The sequence below is a fragment of the Rhineura floridana genome, chromosome 5 (genome assembly GCF_030035675.1).
Source record: "Rhineura floridana isolate rRhiFlo1 chromosome 5, rRhiFlo1.hap2, whole genome shotgun sequence".
NCBI classification, from domain to species: Eukaryota; Metazoa; Chordata; class Lepidosauria; order Squamata; family Rhineuridae; genus Rhineura; species Rhineura floridana.
The window spans coordinates 186,064,467-186,083,339 of record NC_084484.1 but is presented as its reverse complement, the minus strand read 5'-3'; the positions used below and the strand labels follow the sequence as shown (position 1 = coordinate 186,083,339).

Sequence of the window (18,873 nt, the reverse complement as noted above, 5' to 3'; positions counted from 1 at the left end):
CATCAGATGTCATTATTTTTCCCATTCTGAAGCTGAGAGAAACGTACCTAGGGGAAGTATTTCAAAGGGGAATTAACAAACTTTATTGCAAAAATTAGTAGCAGGTGACCTTAATATTAGCAGAATATTAACCACTGGATTTTTTTTTAATTAGGAGAAACATCTTCAGTGAAATCATGTTAAAATAAGAAGCATCTTGGAAACACTGTTGAAAAGTCCCTTTCTCGTCTTGTGGCCAATGGCCACCTGCGTACAGATTTGGTTGCTAAACCTCTAAAAAGGTTATTGTAGAGCTGGAAAAGGTGCCGTAAAGGGCAAACAAAATGATCAATGGAGGAACTCCCCTGTGAGGAGAGATCACAACATTTGGAGCATTTTCATTTAGAGGGTCAGAGGGGACATGACAGAATTGTATAATATTATACATGGTGTGAAGAAAGCGGAAAGAGAAACGTTGGGGACCCCCAAGGAAGCTGAATGTTGGCAGATTCAGGACAGACAACAGAAAGGCCTTCTTCGCGCCATGCAGAGTTCAACTGTGGGATTAACTCCCACGAGAGGCAGAGATGGCCACCAACTTGGCTGGCTTTAAGAATTTGAACTAGGTTTGCTCCAATTGCCCCAGTCATTCCCTTCTCATCCCCCCCATGGCATGCCCCTGCCCCCTTCGCTTGCTTTGTTGCCTCGCAGCTGCTCAGCATCTAAAAGGCCACTGGCTGCCCCCTCCTCTCTTGCCACATCCCTCCTAGTCTGGGCCGTGGGGAAGCTTTTCCCCTCCACCCCTAAAGGTCCCCAAGTCCCTGCTAGGAAGAGAGGAAGCTGCCTTACACCGAGTCAGGCCTTTGGTCTATCTAGCTCAGTATTACCTGCACTGTCTGGCAGCAACTCTCCAGGGTTTTAGGCAGTCTGGAGACGCTGCCGGAGACTGAGGAACCTGCATGCAGAGCAGGTGCCTGACCTCTGAACGGCGGCCTTTCCTTCCTTTCACCCCCTGCCGCCGCCAGCTCTTTTCCGTCCACCCCTTCCGCCCACCCCTCCTCCTGGTTCTGTCCCTGGCCAGCCACCTCATGAAGGCGAAGGGCTGTCGCCCAGTGGTGGCCCGCAGAAGGCCCCAGCTTCAGTCTCCAGTGGCATCTCCAGCTAGGGCTGGGAGAGGCTCCCGGCTTGAAATCCTGGAGAGCTGCTGCCAGCCTGTGTAAGCAATGCTGAGCTAGATGGACCAAGGGTCTGACTCAACTTCCTGTGTCTTCAGTTACTTTGAAGTCAGCTTCATCCTTTCCTGGGGTCTCTCACCATTCATCTCTCTCCCCCCAACTCTTTCCGGTCAACTGCAGCATGCACCTCGGCCTTGTGTAGGTTCTGCCTCTTTGCCAAAGTCAGTTTTCAGCTCCCTCGCAAAAGGTGAATGTCTGCCGGCATTCTGTTTTGGACCCTTTCCCCCTGAGCAGCTTATGGCTGAAGGGTGGGTAATAAATCATATTAATAATGCTAACCCTTCGTAGCTTCATCGAATGGATTTCAAACAAAGTGCTGCTTTTGGACAACGCTCCGTAAACAGTGAGCGTCGGGAACTCATCAAGAGAGGAGCCCAAATCTGGCTGCTGGCACAGCTGGGATGACAAGGTGCTCTGCTGGACTCTGGATAGGCGGCATATTGAAACCAATGGCACAGGAGCTGCCAGGCTCTAGTGCACCGCCAGGCACTAGTCTTAATGCAATCCAGGAATCAGGCTCCAGATGGCACCAAATGGGCTGCCTTCAAGTCGATCCCAACTTATGGCGACCCTACAAATAGGGTGTTCCTGGGAAGCGGTATTCAGAGGGGGCTTCCCATTGCCTCCCTCTGAGGCTGAGAGGCAGGGACTGGCCCAAGGTCACCCAGTGCGCTTCATGGCTGTGGGGGGATTCGAACCCTGGTCTCCCAGGTCCTAGTCCAACACTCTAACCAGTACGCCTCACTGGCTCTCTCAGGCATCTTAAGAAGCTCAGATTATTTCATTTGGGCCACAGACCCGACTCTCGTGCAGCTGTGAGCGAGGCAGTGGCCAGGAGGGGAACGCGGAGGCAACGGAGCCCCTCCATCCTTTTCATGTGCATTCGTGGGGATTTGAGCTCCTGATGGCATTGGAGCAATCACACGTGCCTCTGCTCTCAGCACCGTTTGTGCCTGGAAATGTTTTGGGGTAGTCACACTGCTTTCCTGTCCAATCAGCACATGCCCCATAATTTCCTGCTGAAATCCTGCGACTTTTCATGCCACATTCTAGTTCCTCCCCTCCTCCCCCCCCCCCGCATTTGGTGCCCTCAGTGGGTAACACTGAGGAAACATGGCAGAACAACTATGAAACTGAGGTTATCCTACTTTGCACACATCTTGAGAAGACAGGATTTACTAGAAAAGAGAACAATCCTGGGAAAAACAGAAGTAGAAAAAGAGGAAGGTCAAACAAGAGATGGGTTGATTCCATCAAGGAAGCCACAGACCTGGACTTATAACAAATGCTCTTGTAGGTTGCTGATTCACAGGGTCGCCATAAGTCTAAATCGACTTGAAGGCACATAACGCACACACAGAGGCCGAAAGGCACCAGCAGGCTCTCTCCAGGAACAGAAGTTCTCCTAGCCACTCAACGCTCTCAGCTGCAACCCTGAGCCAGACGTTCAGCAGCATCGATCCAAACACCTGTGGTGGCAGCAATGCAGAGTGGGCAGAGAAGAATCAAATATGCTCCCACAGCAGCAGCATCCAGCCAGGTGTGCGCCCGCTTCTCAAAAAGCCCAAAGAGGAAGGTTCTTAGACTGACTTTCTCCACTCGTTGACTCCACCAGGGGTGCCCCAAAACATTTTGCTGCCTGAGATAAAGGACAAGATCCCCCCTCCCCGGGTCTTCCATGTCCAGAGGCTGGCTGGATTGGCAGTTGAATCCTACCTCATTACCGGCAGTGCCCTCCACCACACCTGAGGGGGGCAGCGAGGCCAGGCCAGGCCATAGGGCAGACATGGCCCATCTCCCCATAGCTGCCCACCCTCCCATCATCTGCCACCTGAGCCGGCTTTCTCCCCATCTAATGTTAGGGCCAGGCCCCAGGGGCTCCAAAACAAGTAAGTGCGATGGGCATTAGAGGGTCTCTCTCAAGTGGATTCCAACCACAAAATAAGTTCTCAAAAGACACACTCACGGAAAGGGAATGGGGAGGGCCTCCACGCATCGCTGCAGGTGCTAAATCTCTGCCCATTGGCAATAGGTACATTGGAGGCTGCCTCATAATGAACCTGGTCATTGGTCCATCTAGCCCAGTATTGCTGACACTGACTGACAGTGGCTGTGCAATGCTGCAGGCAGGAGCTTTTCCCATCCCTATTTGGAGAGGCCGCTGGGGACTGAATTTGGGACCAGCTGCATGCAAGGTATGTGTTCCACCACAGTGCCACGGCCTGTCTCCAAATTATGAATTATGGAGAACAGAGGAAGCGGCATTAGAATGAGTCAGGCCAATCATCATCTGGCTCAGTATTCTTTGCACTGACTGGCAGCAGCTCTTCACGGTCTCAGGCAGAGTCCTGCCCGGCGAGGCTGGAGACTGAACTTGGGAAGTTGCAAGGAGACCCCCCCCTGCCCTTCGCAGAGCTGTTTCAGTGCAATGGTACCCCTTTCTACTCCCTCCCCGCTAGCCCCCTTGGGGGCAGGGAAGGGCCGGAGATATATGTAAATTTTTAAAATTTAACAAAGAAACAAACAAATAAAATAGTCCATTGGATGCTTGGTTGCATTTTTTTTTCTTACTGGTCAGCTGCTAGGAAGGTAGTTACTGCTTCAGACACAGTTAACCTCTGGAACTCCCTGCCACAAGATGGGACGATGGCTGCCAAGGCAGACAGCTTCAAAAGGGGTTTTGAGAAATTAACGGGAGCAGAAGGCTATATATCAGTGGCTACTCACCGCAATGTCTGTGCTCCTCCTCCGCTGTTGGGGGTGGCTGGGGAGGGCGGTGGTGCACTGGGCTCCTGCTTTGGGGTGTGCCAGACTGGGGCATCTGGCCAGGCACTGTGAGGAGAGGCTGCTGCACTCTGATGGGACCCCTTTGGCCTGGCCCAGCAGCCGGCTCTTCTGATGGTCGTGGGGGGCTGAGCAGCTGTGTGGGTGTGGGTTCCCGCTGGCTCTGCCCTGCCCCGCGTCCCCCAGGATGACAGAAACAGGCCAGACCATGTCAATGCTGAGTTGCCTCCCCAGAGCAGCGGAGTAGCTGCGCAGGAACTTGTGGGGGGGGTTTACATCCCTTACTTTTTTGGGAGCAGGGTCCCAAAGTCTCCAGCATCCTGTGAGGCAATCAGCATGAAAGGGGAGTGTGTTAGCCACTGAGAAGAGTCTTCTAACATGTTTCCTTGTCATTTCCTGCTGATTGGAGCCAGTCAGAGTCAAAGGAGGGGAGTCAGCCACTGAGACGACTCTTCTCAGTAGCTAACATGCCCCCTTTCATGATTATTGGCTCCTAGGGGCATCTGAAGGCATTAACAAGGATCTCATTCTCAACCCAGCAGCAAAAAAAGGGGGTGTGTGGCTGTAACTCCCATGAAGGGACCCGGCCCTTCTGAATTTGCCCCTAGGCTGTTGCCCCAGAGGAAGGGTTTGCAGTCTCCCGGCTTTGGGATTGCTCTCCGGCGCTTTGTCATTCTTGCCCTCGGGGTGGTCTCTCCACCCGGGCCCTTTCTCCAGCAGCCTCTGCCCTCCTGCTGCCCCGGGGGGGGAGCGGGAAGAGGGCCCAGTTCAGCGGACCTTTTTGGGAGGGGGGGCAGAGGAGGGCACAAAGGAGAGGGAGGAAGCTTGTGGGGCGCAGAAAGGGGAGGGCATCTCGCGCGGGGGCTGCGGCGCCCCCTCCTCCTCCTGTGCGAAAAGGACTCCCCTCGCCGCCCCGAGAGCAACAGGCGCTTTCCGGCTGCTTTTCCCAGCGTGCCCCGTCCCTCCGGCAGGGAAGTTTTCTCCCAGCTTTCCCGGTGGAGAAAGGAAGGCGGGTACCTCTCCTCCCGCCCTCACTCCTCTGCCCTCCTCTGGCGGCTTTCCTTTCCCCGCTGGCGGCGAAGCGGCGTTGGGTGCCAGGCGCGCGCCCTCCAGAGCGGCCGGCCGGTCGGTGGGTTGGCTGGCTGGCTCTGCGCAGCCCTCGGCCCGGAAGGACGGTCCGAGGAGGCGCTTGGCCAGCCGCCGCGGTACAGCAGCGAGTGAGCGAACTCCCATCTCCCCTCCTCCTGGGCGGCGCCCCGGGCCGAGAGCGAGAAGCCAGCGCAGCGCCGAGCGCGCCGACGGGGGAAGCGGCGGGTCGTCGTGGCGCGCCTCGGCGCGGCGGTGAGTCAACTCCGGAGGGTGGAAGGCGGCTCCCGACAGCGTGGGCCCAGGGGAAAAGCGACATTTCCTTCGGGAATCTTCTCGTGCGCTTTTGCAGAGCTGCACCGCAGGCAGAAGTTCACTGGTGGAGCTTCCCCCACTTCCGTCGCTGTTGGGTGAAGAGCTGCCCCTGTTGAGTCTCCGCCTGTCGATGGGCGCAGGAGGAGCCGCCGCCGCCAACTGACCAAAGCCACAGCCGCGGGGGCGGGGAACGAGAAGGCGCCCTCTTTACGTTCAGACGCTTGTGGATCTCCCGGCGGGATCCTCTGCCTGGAGAGGACTTGAGGCAGCGGCTTTACCTTCAGCTGCCCTCAAAGCCACCCGCTTATATCGCCCTGTGCCTCCTTATTCCGAGAGAAGACATCCTGGGTTCAGTGCTACCGAGGCAGGGAGCGCTCTCTTGAGGACAGGCAGAATGACATATTGTGGAGCACAGCCTTGGACTGTGGACCAGCCGTCCCCAGTCAGGTCCTCCAGAAGTTTTGTAGGACGACTCCATTGTTGGGAGTTGCAGAGCAGAACATCTGGAGGGCCCCAGATTGGGGAAGGCTGTTGCTTTTTTTAACAGTGAGGCTCGGAGACCATGAAAGGCAACAGGTACAGCCTGTGACATTTCTGCGCAACCCTGTTTTGTTTTTGAACACCTGCTGTGAGAGAGGCGTCACATTAGCAGAGCCAAGCCAGGAAGGTTATTGGTCACAGAACTTACGTTTGTGTATTGTAATTGCCTTTATTTTGTATACATTTCAGCGTTGCATGGAAATAAGCCTCTCTTGTTTTGCATTTTGCAGGCTTTTAAACACCATTCCTCCCTCACATAGCCCTCTGTGTCAACAGGGCTGCTGATGGAGAAAAGCCTTCATGCACCTGAGAAAGCGCAGTCTGAGTCCCCAGAAGCTTCTGCAACGGTAACAGTGCAAGCTGATATATGTCTCCTCAGCTGTGAGCCTCGCTGCATTCAGTAGCCCCAGGTAAGCGTGCCTAAGGTTGCAAGCCAAGTCTGCCACAAAATCCCTTTGTTGGTTCTGCTGGCATGCTCTAATAAAGCTAGTTCTCTGGATTTTAACTTAGTTGTATTTTTAATTACAGGGTTTTTTTAAGTTTTGTATTTTTGTGAGTTTAGAACATAGAGGGTAAAAGCATTTTAAGTCAATAATAACGGGGTTTGTAAACATGTACTGTGGCTGGCTTCTGGTGCTTGGAAGTTGTTTAAAAACACTATATTAGAAGCTCAACTGGAGTGCATACCGCAGATCAGAAAAGGTACCGCCAGGGCCAAGAAGATGCCAGCATGGTTAACGAGCAAAGTCAAGGAAGCTCTTAGAGGCAAAAAGTCTTCCTTCCGAAAATGGAAGTCTTGTCCAAATGAAGAAAATAAAAAAGAACACAAACTCTGGCAGAAGAAATGCAAGAAGACAATAAGGGATGCTAAAAAAGAATTTGAGGAGCACATTGCTAAGAACATAAAAACCAACAACAAAAAATTCTATAAATACATTCAAAGCAGGAGACCATCTAGGGAGACGATGGGACCCTTTTATGATAAGGGAGTCAAAGGTGTACTAAAGAACGATAAGGAGATTGCAGAGAAGCTAAATGAATTCTTTGCATCTGTCTTCACAGTGGAAGATATAGGGCAGATCCCTGAACCTGAACTAACATTTGCAGGAAGGGATTCTGAGGAACTGAGACAAATAGTGGTAACGAGAGAGGAAGTTCTAAGCTTAATGGACAATATAAAAACTGACAAATCACCGGGCCCGGATGGCATCCACCCGAGAGTTCTCAAAGAACTCAAAGGTGAAATTGCTGATCTGCTAACTAAAATATGTAACTTGTCCCTTGGGTCCTCCTCCGTGCCTGAGGACTGGAAAGTGGCAAATGTAACGCCAATCTTCAAAAAGGGATCCAGAGGGGATCCCGGAAATTACAGGCCAGTTAGCTTAACTTCTGTCCCTGGAAAACTGGTAGAAAGTATGATTAAAGCTAGATTAACCAAGCACATAGAAGAACAAGCCTTGCTGAAGCAGAGCCAGCATGGCTTCTGCAAGGGAAAGTCCTGTCTCAGTAACCTATTAGAATTCTTTGAGAGTGTCAACAAGCATATAGATAGAGGTGATCCAGTGGACCTAGTGTACTTAGACTTTCAAAAAGCGTTTGACAAGGTACCTCACCAAAGGCTTCTGAGGAAGCTTAGCAGTCATGGAATAAGAGGAGAGGTCCTCTTGTGGATAAGGAATTGGTTAAGAAGCAGAAAGCAGAGAGTAGGAATAAACGGACAGTTCTCCCAATGGAGGGCTGTAGAAAGTGGAGTCCCTCAAGGATCGGTATTGGGACCTGTACTTTTCAACTTGTTCATTAATGACCTAGAATTAGGAGTGAGCAGTGAAGTGGCCAAGTTTGCTGACGACACTAAATTGTTCAGGGTTGTTAAAACAAAAAGGGATTGCGAAGAGCTCCAAAAAGACCTCTCCAAACTGAGTGAATGGGCAGAAAAATGGCAAATGCAATTCAATATAAACAAGTGTAAAATTATGAATATTGGAGCAAACAATCTTAATTTCACATATACGCTCATGGGGTCTGAACTGGCGGTGACCGACCAGGAGAGAGACCTCGGGGTTGTAGTGGACAGCACGATGAAAATGTCGACCCAGTGTGCAGCAGCTGTGAAAAAGGCAAATTCCATGCTAGCCATAATTAGGAAAGGTATTGAAAATAAAACAGCCGATATCATCATGCCGTTGTATAAATCTATGGTGCGGCTGCATTTGGAATCCTGTGTACAGTTCTGGTCGCCTCATCTCAAAAAGGATATTCTAGAGTTGGAAAAGGTTCAGAAGAGGGCAACCAGAATGATCAAGGGGATGGAGCGACTCCCTTACGAGGCAAGGTTGCAGCATTTGGGGCTTTTTAGTTTAGAGAAAAGGCGGGTCAGAGGAGACATGATCGAAGTGTATAAAATTATGCATGGCATTGAGAAAGTGGATAGAGAAAAGTTCTTCTCCCTCTCTCATAATACTAGAACTTGTGGACATTCAAAGAAGCTGAATGTTGGAAGATTCAGGACAGACAAAAGGAAGTACTTCTTTACTCAGCGCATAGTTAAACTATGGAATTTGCTCCCACAAGATGCAGTAATGGCCACCAGCTTGGATGGCTTTAAAAGAAGATAAGACAAATTCATGGAGGACAGGGCTATCAATGGCTACTAGCCATGATGGCTGTGCTCTGCCACCCTAGTCAGAGGCAGCATGCTTCTGAAAACCAGTTGCCGGAAGCCTCAGGAGGGGAGAGTGTTCTTGCAGTCGGGTCCTGCTTGCGGGCTTCCCCCAGGCACCTGGTTGGCCACTGTGAGAACAGGATGCTGGACTAGATGGGCCACTGGCCTGATCCAGCAGGCTCTTCTTATGTTCTTATGTTTAGGTACTTGCATAGGCACAGATGTAAACCAACAGATCAGGTGCATAATTTCAGCAGCAGGAATGGCTCCCCACAGTGAGTGTAGGGCTGTGTTGGGGGATGGGTGGGGACTTTCCCCATTGGGGACCTGCTAATGCTGCTCATGGGGTTTTTCTTAGACTTAGATAGCATACAGAGTGTCTGAGAGGTTCCCTTGCAGGGTTGCTGTCAGGCGGCAGGGGATGCAGCTGCTTGGGGCAACAAAATGGCTTTAAAAGAGGGCTAGAAAAATACAGCTGGTATAGCACAGTGGGGAGGAGAGCCTGGCTGGGAGTTCAAATCCCCGCTCGTCTCTCCTGGGTGTCAAGGGCCAACTAAAGATCACCCCCACAGGGAGTGGCTCAGGGGTGACGTGCCCCACCACCTGTGCAGCCATGGGCAAGCGGCAGAGTCCCAAGGAGCCCAGTTGTCCCCCAGCTGGCAGTTGTGGACAAGGAGGGGGCTGGCTTGTGCAGCTGTGGCAAGCAGAGCAGGCTCTAGCTAGCTGGGAAGGACTAGCCTCAGAGGGAGGCAATGGTAAACCCTCTCTGAATACCGCTTACCATGAACACCCTATTCACAGGGTAGCCATAAGTTGGGATTGACTTGCAGGCAGGCCATTTCATTTTCAGAAAAATACATGAAGGTTAAGGTTATGAGTGGCTACGGCCACAATGGCCCTGCTCTTCCTCCACGGTCAGGGGCAACATGCTTCCAAATGCCAGTTGCTAGAGACCACAGGAGGGAAGTATGCTCCTGTGTTTACACCTTGTTTTCAGGCTTCCCGTCAGCAACTGGTTGGCCACTGTGAGAATCGGATGCTTGATGGGCTACCGGCCTGATCCAGCAGGCTCTTTGTATGTTCTTAAAATGTCTTGGGTTAGCCTTGATGTAGCTAAGGCTGTTCTTGGGTCTTGCCAGATGATAAAACCTCTTGTAAAATTTGTGTTACTTTGTGTGGATTTAGGAATTGTTGAGTCTAGATCTCATTGCCCGGTTGCCTCTCCTTGCTTTTCTAAAGTGTATGTGGGTCCCCTGGGCATAACTGTCAGCCCCTGCCCTTGCCATTTCCAGGCATATTTCTGAAGCTATGAGAACTAGCGACTTGGTCTTTTATAACAAAAATGAGATTCTTAGGATGCTGACTTCAGTGCTAGAAATCTAGCAGCTGTAAGCTTTCATCAGTAAGCATGTGTGTATTAATCCTTTAGACTGCCATCTTAAACACCCTTACTCGGCAGTAAGTTCCACTGAGCTCATTAAGGAAACACGCTGACGGTCAAGCTGTGTGTTCTAAATGCAGAGTGAAGTCTGTCGCTAATCATTTGACCTGATAGCAGGAACAAAAGACGCTACCTTATATTGAGTCAGACCACTAAGTCCATCTAAGCTCAATATCGTCAACACTGACAGACAGAGACTTTCCAGGGTTTCAGACTGAGGACGTTTCCAGCCCCACCTGGAAATGAGAGGGATTGAACCCGGAACCTTTTGCTTGCAGGGGCAGATACTCTGTCACTGAGCTGCTGCCCTTCCCTGTGCTCTAGGCTTGATTCTCCTGCCACTTGCACTGGTGCTCTGCTTTCCTCTGCTCTGCACAAGATTTGATAAAGGTGGGAAGTCAGAGCGCAGTTTTCAGCATTTGTTTCAGGGTGAAACTAACATGACTTTCTAAGAGAGCCACGCTGGTAAAATCCAGGGGCCGCTTAAGCAGGAAGAGGATGAGGCAGAGGCATGCTTTTGCGTGTCTGAACCAGACCAGGGTGCCTTGGAGTCCCACTGCTTCAGCATCTTCTTGGCACCGGCTGTTGTACGAGGTAGCCGAGGGAAACGAGGCCTGAAAAGCTGCAAGTGGTGCAGGAGCCAAGACCCGTGCGCACCTCCCCACCCCCGGCATCGCAGTGTTGCAGTAGCGGATCCTGGCATGCACGTCTTGGCTTGCGTGCCACAGTTGTTCCTGGCGCTGGTGCAGAATGAGAGATGTACAACTCCTGGCTTTTGCACTTGGACGTTTCTTCCAGGAGTGCCAGAAGCCACAGACAAATCTAGGGTTGCCCTTCAGCATCCTTCCTTGCAGCTGGAACAACAACCTCAGAGGCTCACCTTGTGCATATCTGGGATTACATGGAAGGCTGGGGAAATGTTCTCAATTCCTTGGGCACTGGGACCCCGCTTTGAGAATTCAGCAACCAACCAGTTTGGCACAGGGGTGGAAAAAGAAGTCCCAGTTCTTTCTTTTAGCTACCTTGGTGACCGCGTGCCTGGGATTTTCTAGCTCTGTCCCAGAGGTCCAGAGTTACAGCTTCTGGAGTATCTTTTTGCTTTCTGAAAATCATGTGGTGCTTGCAAGATGAAATAGATTTATTGTGGCATGTGGGATAATTGGCTCAGGTAGGCTTTGTCGGTGGGTTCTTGTTGGGTCCATATCAGGCGTTTAGGAGGAGTCTTAGTTAGGAGGGACATGGGTGATGCCACCCCAATTTCAGTGATCACGGGCAGAGGGAAGTATAGCCATGGGAAGGTGGTGAATTACCGTAGAAGACAAGGGCAAGGCTATCTGGGGCTTGTTCCTCGCTCCCACTCCTCTCATGGATGGGTTCCTCATTGCTCATCTGCTATGCCCACTGGCCTCTGTGTGTTGTTGTTTAACGCCAGATCGGTACACAATAAGACCACTCTCATCCATGACTTGATTGTGGATGAAGGTGCCAATTTGGTGTGCATTACTGAGACCTGGGTGGGTGAGCTGGGAGGAGTTGATCTGACCCAACTTTGCCCACCTGGATACTCGGTGCAGCACCAGCACAGGCTACAGGGACCGGGGGGGGGAGTTGTTGTAGTCTACAGAACTTCTGTCTCTGTCACCAGGAAACCACTCTGACTTGGAGCTGGCTGTGAGGGCCTGCCCCTGGTGTTGGGCCGAGGAGACAGTAAACTAGGGTTGCTGCTGGGGTGCTGTCCACTCTGCTGCCCGACAGCTTCTCTAACTGAGCTGGCGGAGGACGTCTCAGCTGTGGTGTTGGAGAAGCCCAGAACGATAGTGCTGGGAGATTTCAATGTCCATGCTGAGGCTGCTTCTGGTGATCTGGCTCGGGACTTCATGGCCTCCATGACGACCATGGGGCTGTCTCAAGTTGTCACCGGCCCAACGCATAGGGCAGGGCACACCCTCAACTTGGTTTTTGCTCCAGATGGAGGAAGGGGTGGTCTGAAGATAGGGGGGGTGGATGTCACCTCATTGTCATGGTCAGACCACTTCCTGGTGAAGTTTAGATTTATGGCTCCGATCCTCCCCTGCAGGGGTGGTGGACAGATTAAGATGGTCCGCCCCCGGAGACTAATGGAATCCACTGGATTCCTGAATGCCCTGGGGGAGTTCCCAGTCGATAGAGCAGGTGACGCTGTTGAAGCCCTTGTCACACTGTGGAACAGCAAGGTGTGTTGGGCTCTTGACATGGTTGCCCCCGGGTGCCCTCTCTGGCATTGTGGAGCCCAGTTTGCACCTTGGTACACCAGTGAGTTAAGGGCAATGAAAGAGGCTGGACAATGCTTAGAGTGCAAGTGGTGAAAGACCTGCTGTGTGGCAGATCAGGCATGAGTAAAACATCATAACTGTGCCTACTGTGTGGTGGTGAGGGCGGCAAAGACAGCCCACTTCTCTGCCTCCATTGCATCCTCAAGTAGCCATCCAGTGGAGCTTTTCCGTATTGTCAGGGGTCTGTTGACATCAGCTCCAGGAAATGGAGTTTTAGACCCTTCAGAGGCCCACTGTGAATTGTTTGCAAGGCACTTTGAGGGTAAAGTTGCTCGCCTCCGTAGCAGTCTTGATGCCCCATCCACATCTACTGCAGGCCCCAGTGGAGTGTCCAGTGCACCGTCTGCTGCAACTTCTTGGGAACGGTTTCAGTTGATGCGGCCTGATGACGTAGACAAGGTGCTTGCAATGATGCATCCAGCAACATGTCCTCTCGACCCTTGCCCTTCTCGGCTTATTAAAGCTTGCTAAGGGGATTTGATTGAGTGGATCCAGGGTGTGGTCAACTCATTGTTGCGGGAGGAAGTGGTTCCAGCCGCCTTGAAAAGACAATCTGACCACTCCTAAAAAAGCCCACCCTGGACCCATTGGTCTGTGACAATTACCCACTGGTCGCAAATACCCACTTCTTAGGGAAGGTGATTGAGAGGGTTGTGGCGCAGCAATTGCAAGTACTCTTGGATGAAATAGATTATCTTGACCCATCCAGTCTTGGGACCAGGATACCTGAAAGACCGTCTTATCCCTTATATACCCAGTTGATCACTGCACTCTGCAGGTGAGGGCCTCCTGCAGATACTATCTCTAAAAGAGGTCCATTCCACACAACATAGAAATTGGACCTTTAGTGTTGTGGCACCTCCCCTTTGGAATTCCCTCCCTTTAAATATTAGACAGGCATCTCTGTTGTCTTTTTGGCATCTACTGAAGACCTTCCTCTTTCAACAAGACTTTTAAGTAGAGATCTTATCCCAGTCTGCATCTGTGTTGGAATTGCTTTTTAATATATTTTTAAACTTTTTTTTAAAAAAAACTATGTTTTTAAACTTTTTTTAAGATGTCTTGAAAGCTTTTTAAAAATATTTTTAAAGATGTTTTGTTTTCATGTATTTAAAGTGTGTTTTTATGATTTTTTAAAGTGTTTCTAGTGCTTTTATTTGCCGCCCTGGGCTGCTGCTGGGAGGAAGGGTGGGATATAAATCAAACAATAAATAAATAAGTTGCACATTGCGGACGAGAGACCGCTCTGTCAGATTTAGGAAGGTTTTTAAATACCAGAAGACCCTCTGGTGTTCCTTCCTAGCGTGGCTCTCCTTCTGCAGCCTGGAAATAAATTGCTGTGCTGATGTTGATGGGGCTAGGTTCTGATTTTGGCACCCCCCCCCCCAGGCCCCGCAGATAGAAGATGTGGCTCTTGCTTGAGCTACTGGAGCAGAACCCTTCAGAGCTGAGTGAGTCTAATAAAACCCGGCCGGTACTGGAAAAGTTAAGCGGGGTGCCAGCACCCAGTCCAGAGGCGGGAGAAAAGACTCTTTGTCTGTCAGAAGAATAGGGCTGAAATTCCTTTGCATTCAGATCTTCCCACAAACATCTCTGCTCCCATTATGAGGCCGAAAGGGAACCTGGCTGCTCCCTGCGAAGGGCGGTCGGCGGGGACGGATCAGTCACAAGGGGATGCCAAATTGTGCTGTTGGCTTGCTCTGATTTTATGTCCAGGAAAACATCGCCCCTTTCGCCTCTCCTGCCAGCTTAGCTGATCCTTAACACAGGCTAACCACCCCGTCCTCGCTCCCACACCGTTGGGGTGGCTGAAGGTATGGGGCTTCTCTGTAGAATAAAGAGCCAAGAATGAATGTGCCAGGCTCTGAGAGGCAGCTCTACCTAGAGGCAAAGGGTGGTTGCTGTGGGCTGGGTTTGGGGTACCGTTAAATGGGGGGCAAAGGTTGGAGAAACAGACGATCCCATCAGGCACAATCTTTTGGGAAGTTACCCTGTACAAGCCCTATTAAAATGGGGGTGCAGATGCGTGTGTGTGCATACTCCCACCCACCCACGTCTCCTGCTGCTACACTTTGAGATTTTCCCTTCTCCTCTTTGAGCATTAGGGCATGCTCTTTTATGAATCGCGATGAATTGGGGTCTGTTCCCATTGCCAGACTGGGAGTGTCAGAGAATAGAGCACCCTTTCTGATCATGTTTTGCTGTGTTCCCTCCAGTTTCCTCTTAAGGAAAGCCCCACTGTCTTTTAAAATTATTACTATTATTTAATAGCTTAATCCACTTAGTTGGGCATTCTGGTTTATGCGGAACTCTGTGGAGCAGTTTGGTTATCTTACTGGTTTACATAGCAGAGGGAAATTCCCTCTGTTGATCTTTAACTCAGATTTTGACAGAGCTGGTTAGAGTTCTTATATGTGTGTGTGTGGCACATGTGTCCGTCTGTAAGGGCATTTTAACAAAATGGCATTGAAGCCCCCCCTCCAAATGCTGCCTCAAGCAATGTGCACTCATGTGTACATGATGTGTGTTATGTGTTATGTGCTTTCAAGTCGATTTCGACTTATGGCGACCCTGTGAATTGGCAATCTCCAGTAGCGTCTGTTGTAAATAGGGTTGCCAGGTTTAATCCCTGAGACTGATCCTGTATCTTTAGGAGAAGAGAAAGTCAGCCAAGTGCAGGTGTTCTAGGAACATTGTAAAGGGAAAAACCACAACGTGGAATTCTCCCTTCCCCCTGCACAACTTTGAAGGATACAGAAGACCTGTTGGAGGCTGGGCCTCGCAACCAAGGGGTCTCCTGTATCTTTCAAAGTTGTGCAGGGGGAAGGGAGAATTCCAACTTGTGGTTTTTCCCATTACAGGGTTGCAAGAACACTTGCACTTGGCTGACTTTCTCTTCTCCTAGAGGAACAGGAGCAGTCTCAGGCCCTGAACCTGGCAACCCTAGTTGTAAACCACCCTGTTCAGATCTTGTAAATTCAGGTCTCTGGCTTCCTTTATGGAGTCAATCCATCTCTTGTTTGATAGCGGACTTTAAATCAGCAGAATAAAAGACAGAAAAAGGTAGGCTCCCACCAAGTATGGCCGGAATGTGTGGGGCCAGTGGACTTCCCATTTTCTTTCTATCACTTCCGCCTGCCTGCCTCTGGTGGGACATTAGGCTTTTTGGGGGGAGGGAACTCATTTTTACAAATGGAACCATTTTTTCTTAGCCTAACTGCCACGCAGGGCCAACTTTTGGGGAACAGGACATGAGGATGACTACCCCCCCAGGTCCATTCTGCCTCCCCTAAAAAAATTCCCCACGCAGCAATTAAGCTTAGAAAAAATACTGATTGCTGTGGTAGCACATCTGAAGAGGGGAGGGTGTAGTCCAGATCCATTTGACCTCATTTACACTGTTTTATATATACAGCTTGTCTTTGCATTTTGTTGTCATGCACGGTATACATTTGACTGGAATCCAATACGTGTATACTCAGAAGTAAGCACCATTGGGTTCAACGAGACTTACTCTCAGGTAAGTGTGTCTTGGGCTGCAGCCATATTTTCCTTTTTCTGGATGTCTTTAAAATATTCCCCTGTGTTCCCCAAAAGGTGTATTTTGGACTGCGACTCCCGTTATCCCTAACCATTGTCATGCTGGCTTGGGGCTGATGGGAGTTGGAGTCCAACATGTTGGGAGTTATCCCTGAAATATATAGGGTCTGTCTTCTAGGGTTCATTATAGCAGAGCAGCACCCATGATAGTTTATCAGGTTAACAGCACAGTCCTGCACGTGTCTATAAAGAAACAAGTCCTGTTGAGTGGGGGCGGGCGCACTCCCAGGTAAGCAGGGATTGGCTTGCATCCTAACAATGGGAATACGGAAAGCGCCCAGGGGGGCAATTTTTCCTCTCCTTCCTGCCTCTCTCTGCCTTGGCTCAAACCCATCCTGCCAGAAGGAAGACAACAAACACAAATGAAGTCCCTCCCTGCGACGGAGGGGTGGAAGCTTGTTTTCAGATGAAGTGCCTGTGCTTGGTAGAATGCGTATTTTAAGACAGCTGCATGGGCTGCCAGTTCATTTTCAGGCCCAGTTCCAGGGCTCACATTAGTGTTGAAAGCCTGAAACGGCCCCAAATATCTGCAAGGCTGCTGCTTTCCCTGCAGACCCTCTTGGGCATCAAGATCGGCGACCCTCTCCCTTGGTAGTGTGGGGCCAGGGAGGCTTTCTCTGTGGTAGCCCATAAGTTGTGGTGTTACCTCCCCGTAGAGGTGCACCTCGCACCTTTGTTACAAGGTCTGAAGGTGCACCTCTTTGCCCTCGCCTTTGAAATCTGATATATATATTTTAGGACACACCCTATTCTCCTGAATGTTACCTGTCTTGACTGTTTTCAATATTGTATTTTGACATTGCTGTAACCTGGCCTGGGATCTTACAGCGAAGGGTAGGAGAGAAATCTAATAAATACCAGTTGATGATGATGATAATAATGTATAATTAATAACTGACTATAATATTAGGTAGAGTATAAAAGTGTGGTGTAGTGATTAAGGTGCTGGACTACGACCTGGGGGTGCTGGACTACAACCTGGGAGACTAGGGTTCAAATCCCCACACAGCCATGAAGCTCACTGGGTGACCTTGGGCCAGTCACTGCCTCTCAGCCTCAGAGGGAGGCAATGGGAAACCCCCTCTGAATACCGCTTCCCATGAAAACCCTATTCAGAGGGTCGCCATAAGTCGGAATTGACTTGAAGGCAGTCCATTTCCATTTTTCATAAATGTTCATAGTTGAGAGAAGATCAAATTGATTCTTTTACATAGAGAAGCCTCCTTTAACTCAGCATCTCCGTTAGAGGTATTGCTCAGTTTAGAGACAGACTGAAAGCACCTTGAAAGTTTGGACTAAAACCAGGAGCAGATTCTACTGCCCCGCTGACATGGGGTCACCAGCCGCCACTGACTGTGGTCCCAACATGCTTGTATCATGATATAAGAGGAAGTTAGTGTTTGCAACTTTTTGTAACCAAAATCCAGTATTTTAATATAATTTTTTAATCCGCTCTGGACTGTAGTCTGAGTAGCCTGGGGTGTATGTCCTGCAGATGTTCTTGACCACAACTCCCACCAGCCCCAGCCAGAGGTTGGGTTCATTGCCAAGAGGGGAAGCAGCAGCAAGGGGAAACATTAGTGGCCCTTTTGTGATGCTTGCAGTGGCCCCGAGCCAGGGAATGTTCAAAAGCCACGGGGACACCCAGGCCTGGTGGATTATTTATTTATTTATTTATTGCATTTTTATACCGCCCCATAGCCAAAGCTCACTGGGTGGTTTACAAAAATTAAAAACATTGAACATTAAAAACAAATATACAATTTTAAAACCATACACAGTTTAAAACCATGAAGCACAGAGCACAGAAGGGCAGAGGCTGGACCTGGGCGGGGGGGCCCTTAAGGTGGCGGAGTAGCCTGAACCAGTTCAAACTGTGGGGGAGGATACCACTTCTGAATGGTCAAAAAAAATCTCTACAAGTAGAAAATGAGCAGGTGGGTGGGAGACATCTGCCTGCTCTGCTAGTTTGTTTTTTTTTTTGCTTGTAGGCATGTGTGGGGAGCATTCATGAATTTGACTCCACCTCTGCAGTCTGTAGTGGTTTAGTCAATCCCACCACCTCTGGAGCCTTCCACCCCCTTCTGCTAGTGCATGTGGGTCTGTCTCGCCTTCCTCTCCAGCCACTGGCCCCCATCCAGTTGTTCTGGCGTACAGGTAGTTTGCGTGCAGAAGAGACTTTCCATGGTGATAGGCAATAGGAAGAAGTAAGAAAAATGAGAGTGCTTCTGAGCATGTGCAGAGTATTCCAGTACCAATGCACACAGCTGCCCCCTGTGGTATCTGAGAAGAGGGAAGGTTTTCAACTCAGCAAGGTACATAACATTATTTTTGAAATTAAGCACAAGCAATTGGGAGCACGTGGGAGCGAGACATGGCTGAGTTCCTGACCCATCTGGACTGTACCACTTTAGGCTGTGAGCCAAGAGAGGGGTTTACATTTTTTTAATGTTCCCCCCTCCCCTGCCATAAAGAGGACCTCCCTGCACACAGAAAAATAACAGGCCAGGGAACAGGCAGTGCTCCTCTTTTAAAACGACGGCTGGGACATCCTGATCTCTAAATGGAGGGTCTCTCTGTGGACAGATAGGTCAAAAGTTGCAGTGGAAATTTACTGCTGGGAAGTCTTTGCCAGGCCTGGTGCCAAGTGGTAAATGGGGCAGCCAAAAAAAAGCACACAAGCTGTGTGTGTGTGTGTGTGGAGAGAAACAGAGCATTCTTCGCCCGTGTGGGGGGAATGGAAGGAAGAGGGGAGGCAGGGGTTGAGCAAGGGGGCTGGATCAGAAGTTTGCTCAGTCCAGAGTCATGGGTGGGGCTGGGAGAGCAGGGGTTGTGGCAGCCATTATTAAACGGCCCCAAAGTTACCCGAGAGAAGAGGGTCACGGAGGGCAGGAGCAGAAGGCATGCCCCCGACCAGAC

The 18,873-nt window shown here is 50.4% G+C and overlaps 2 protein-coding genes across 7 annotated transcripts in view; one reads left to right on the top strand and one right to left on the bottom strand.

Moving 5' to 3' along the window:
- Positions 1-2,370: 2,370 nt before the first annotated feature.
- Positions 2,371-10,716, bottom strand: LOC133386134 (collagen alpha-1(I) chain-like). The gene is made up of 3 exons (XM_061629740.1): positions 10,700-10,716; positions 3,942-5,604; positions 2,371-2,683 (listed from the first exon to the last, which is right to left on the bottom strand). The coding sequence occupies exons 1-2, from the start codon at positions 10,714-10,716 to the stop codon at positions 4,767-4,769; spliced, it is 855 nt and encodes a 284-aa protein (XP_061485724.1). The 3' UTR covers positions 2,371-2,683; positions 3,942-4,766.
- Positions 4,995-18,873, top strand: part of ARAP1 (ArfGAP with RhoGAP domain, ankyrin repeat and PH domain 1) — a 185,498-nt gene continuing 171,619 nt past the window's right edge. For 3 of the 6 annotated variants that reach the window (XM_061629149.1, XM_061629150.1, XM_061629146.1), the window contains exons 1-2: positions 4,995-5,339; positions 6,170-6,349. The gene's annotated coding sequence lies outside the window, so the exon portion shown is untranslated. Of the gene's footprint in view, positions 5,340-5,373; positions 6,067-6,169; positions 6,350-18,873 lie in introns of those variants that run through there. The other 3 variants (XM_061629148.1, XM_061629151.1, XM_061629147.1) reach the window with 3 other exon arrangements.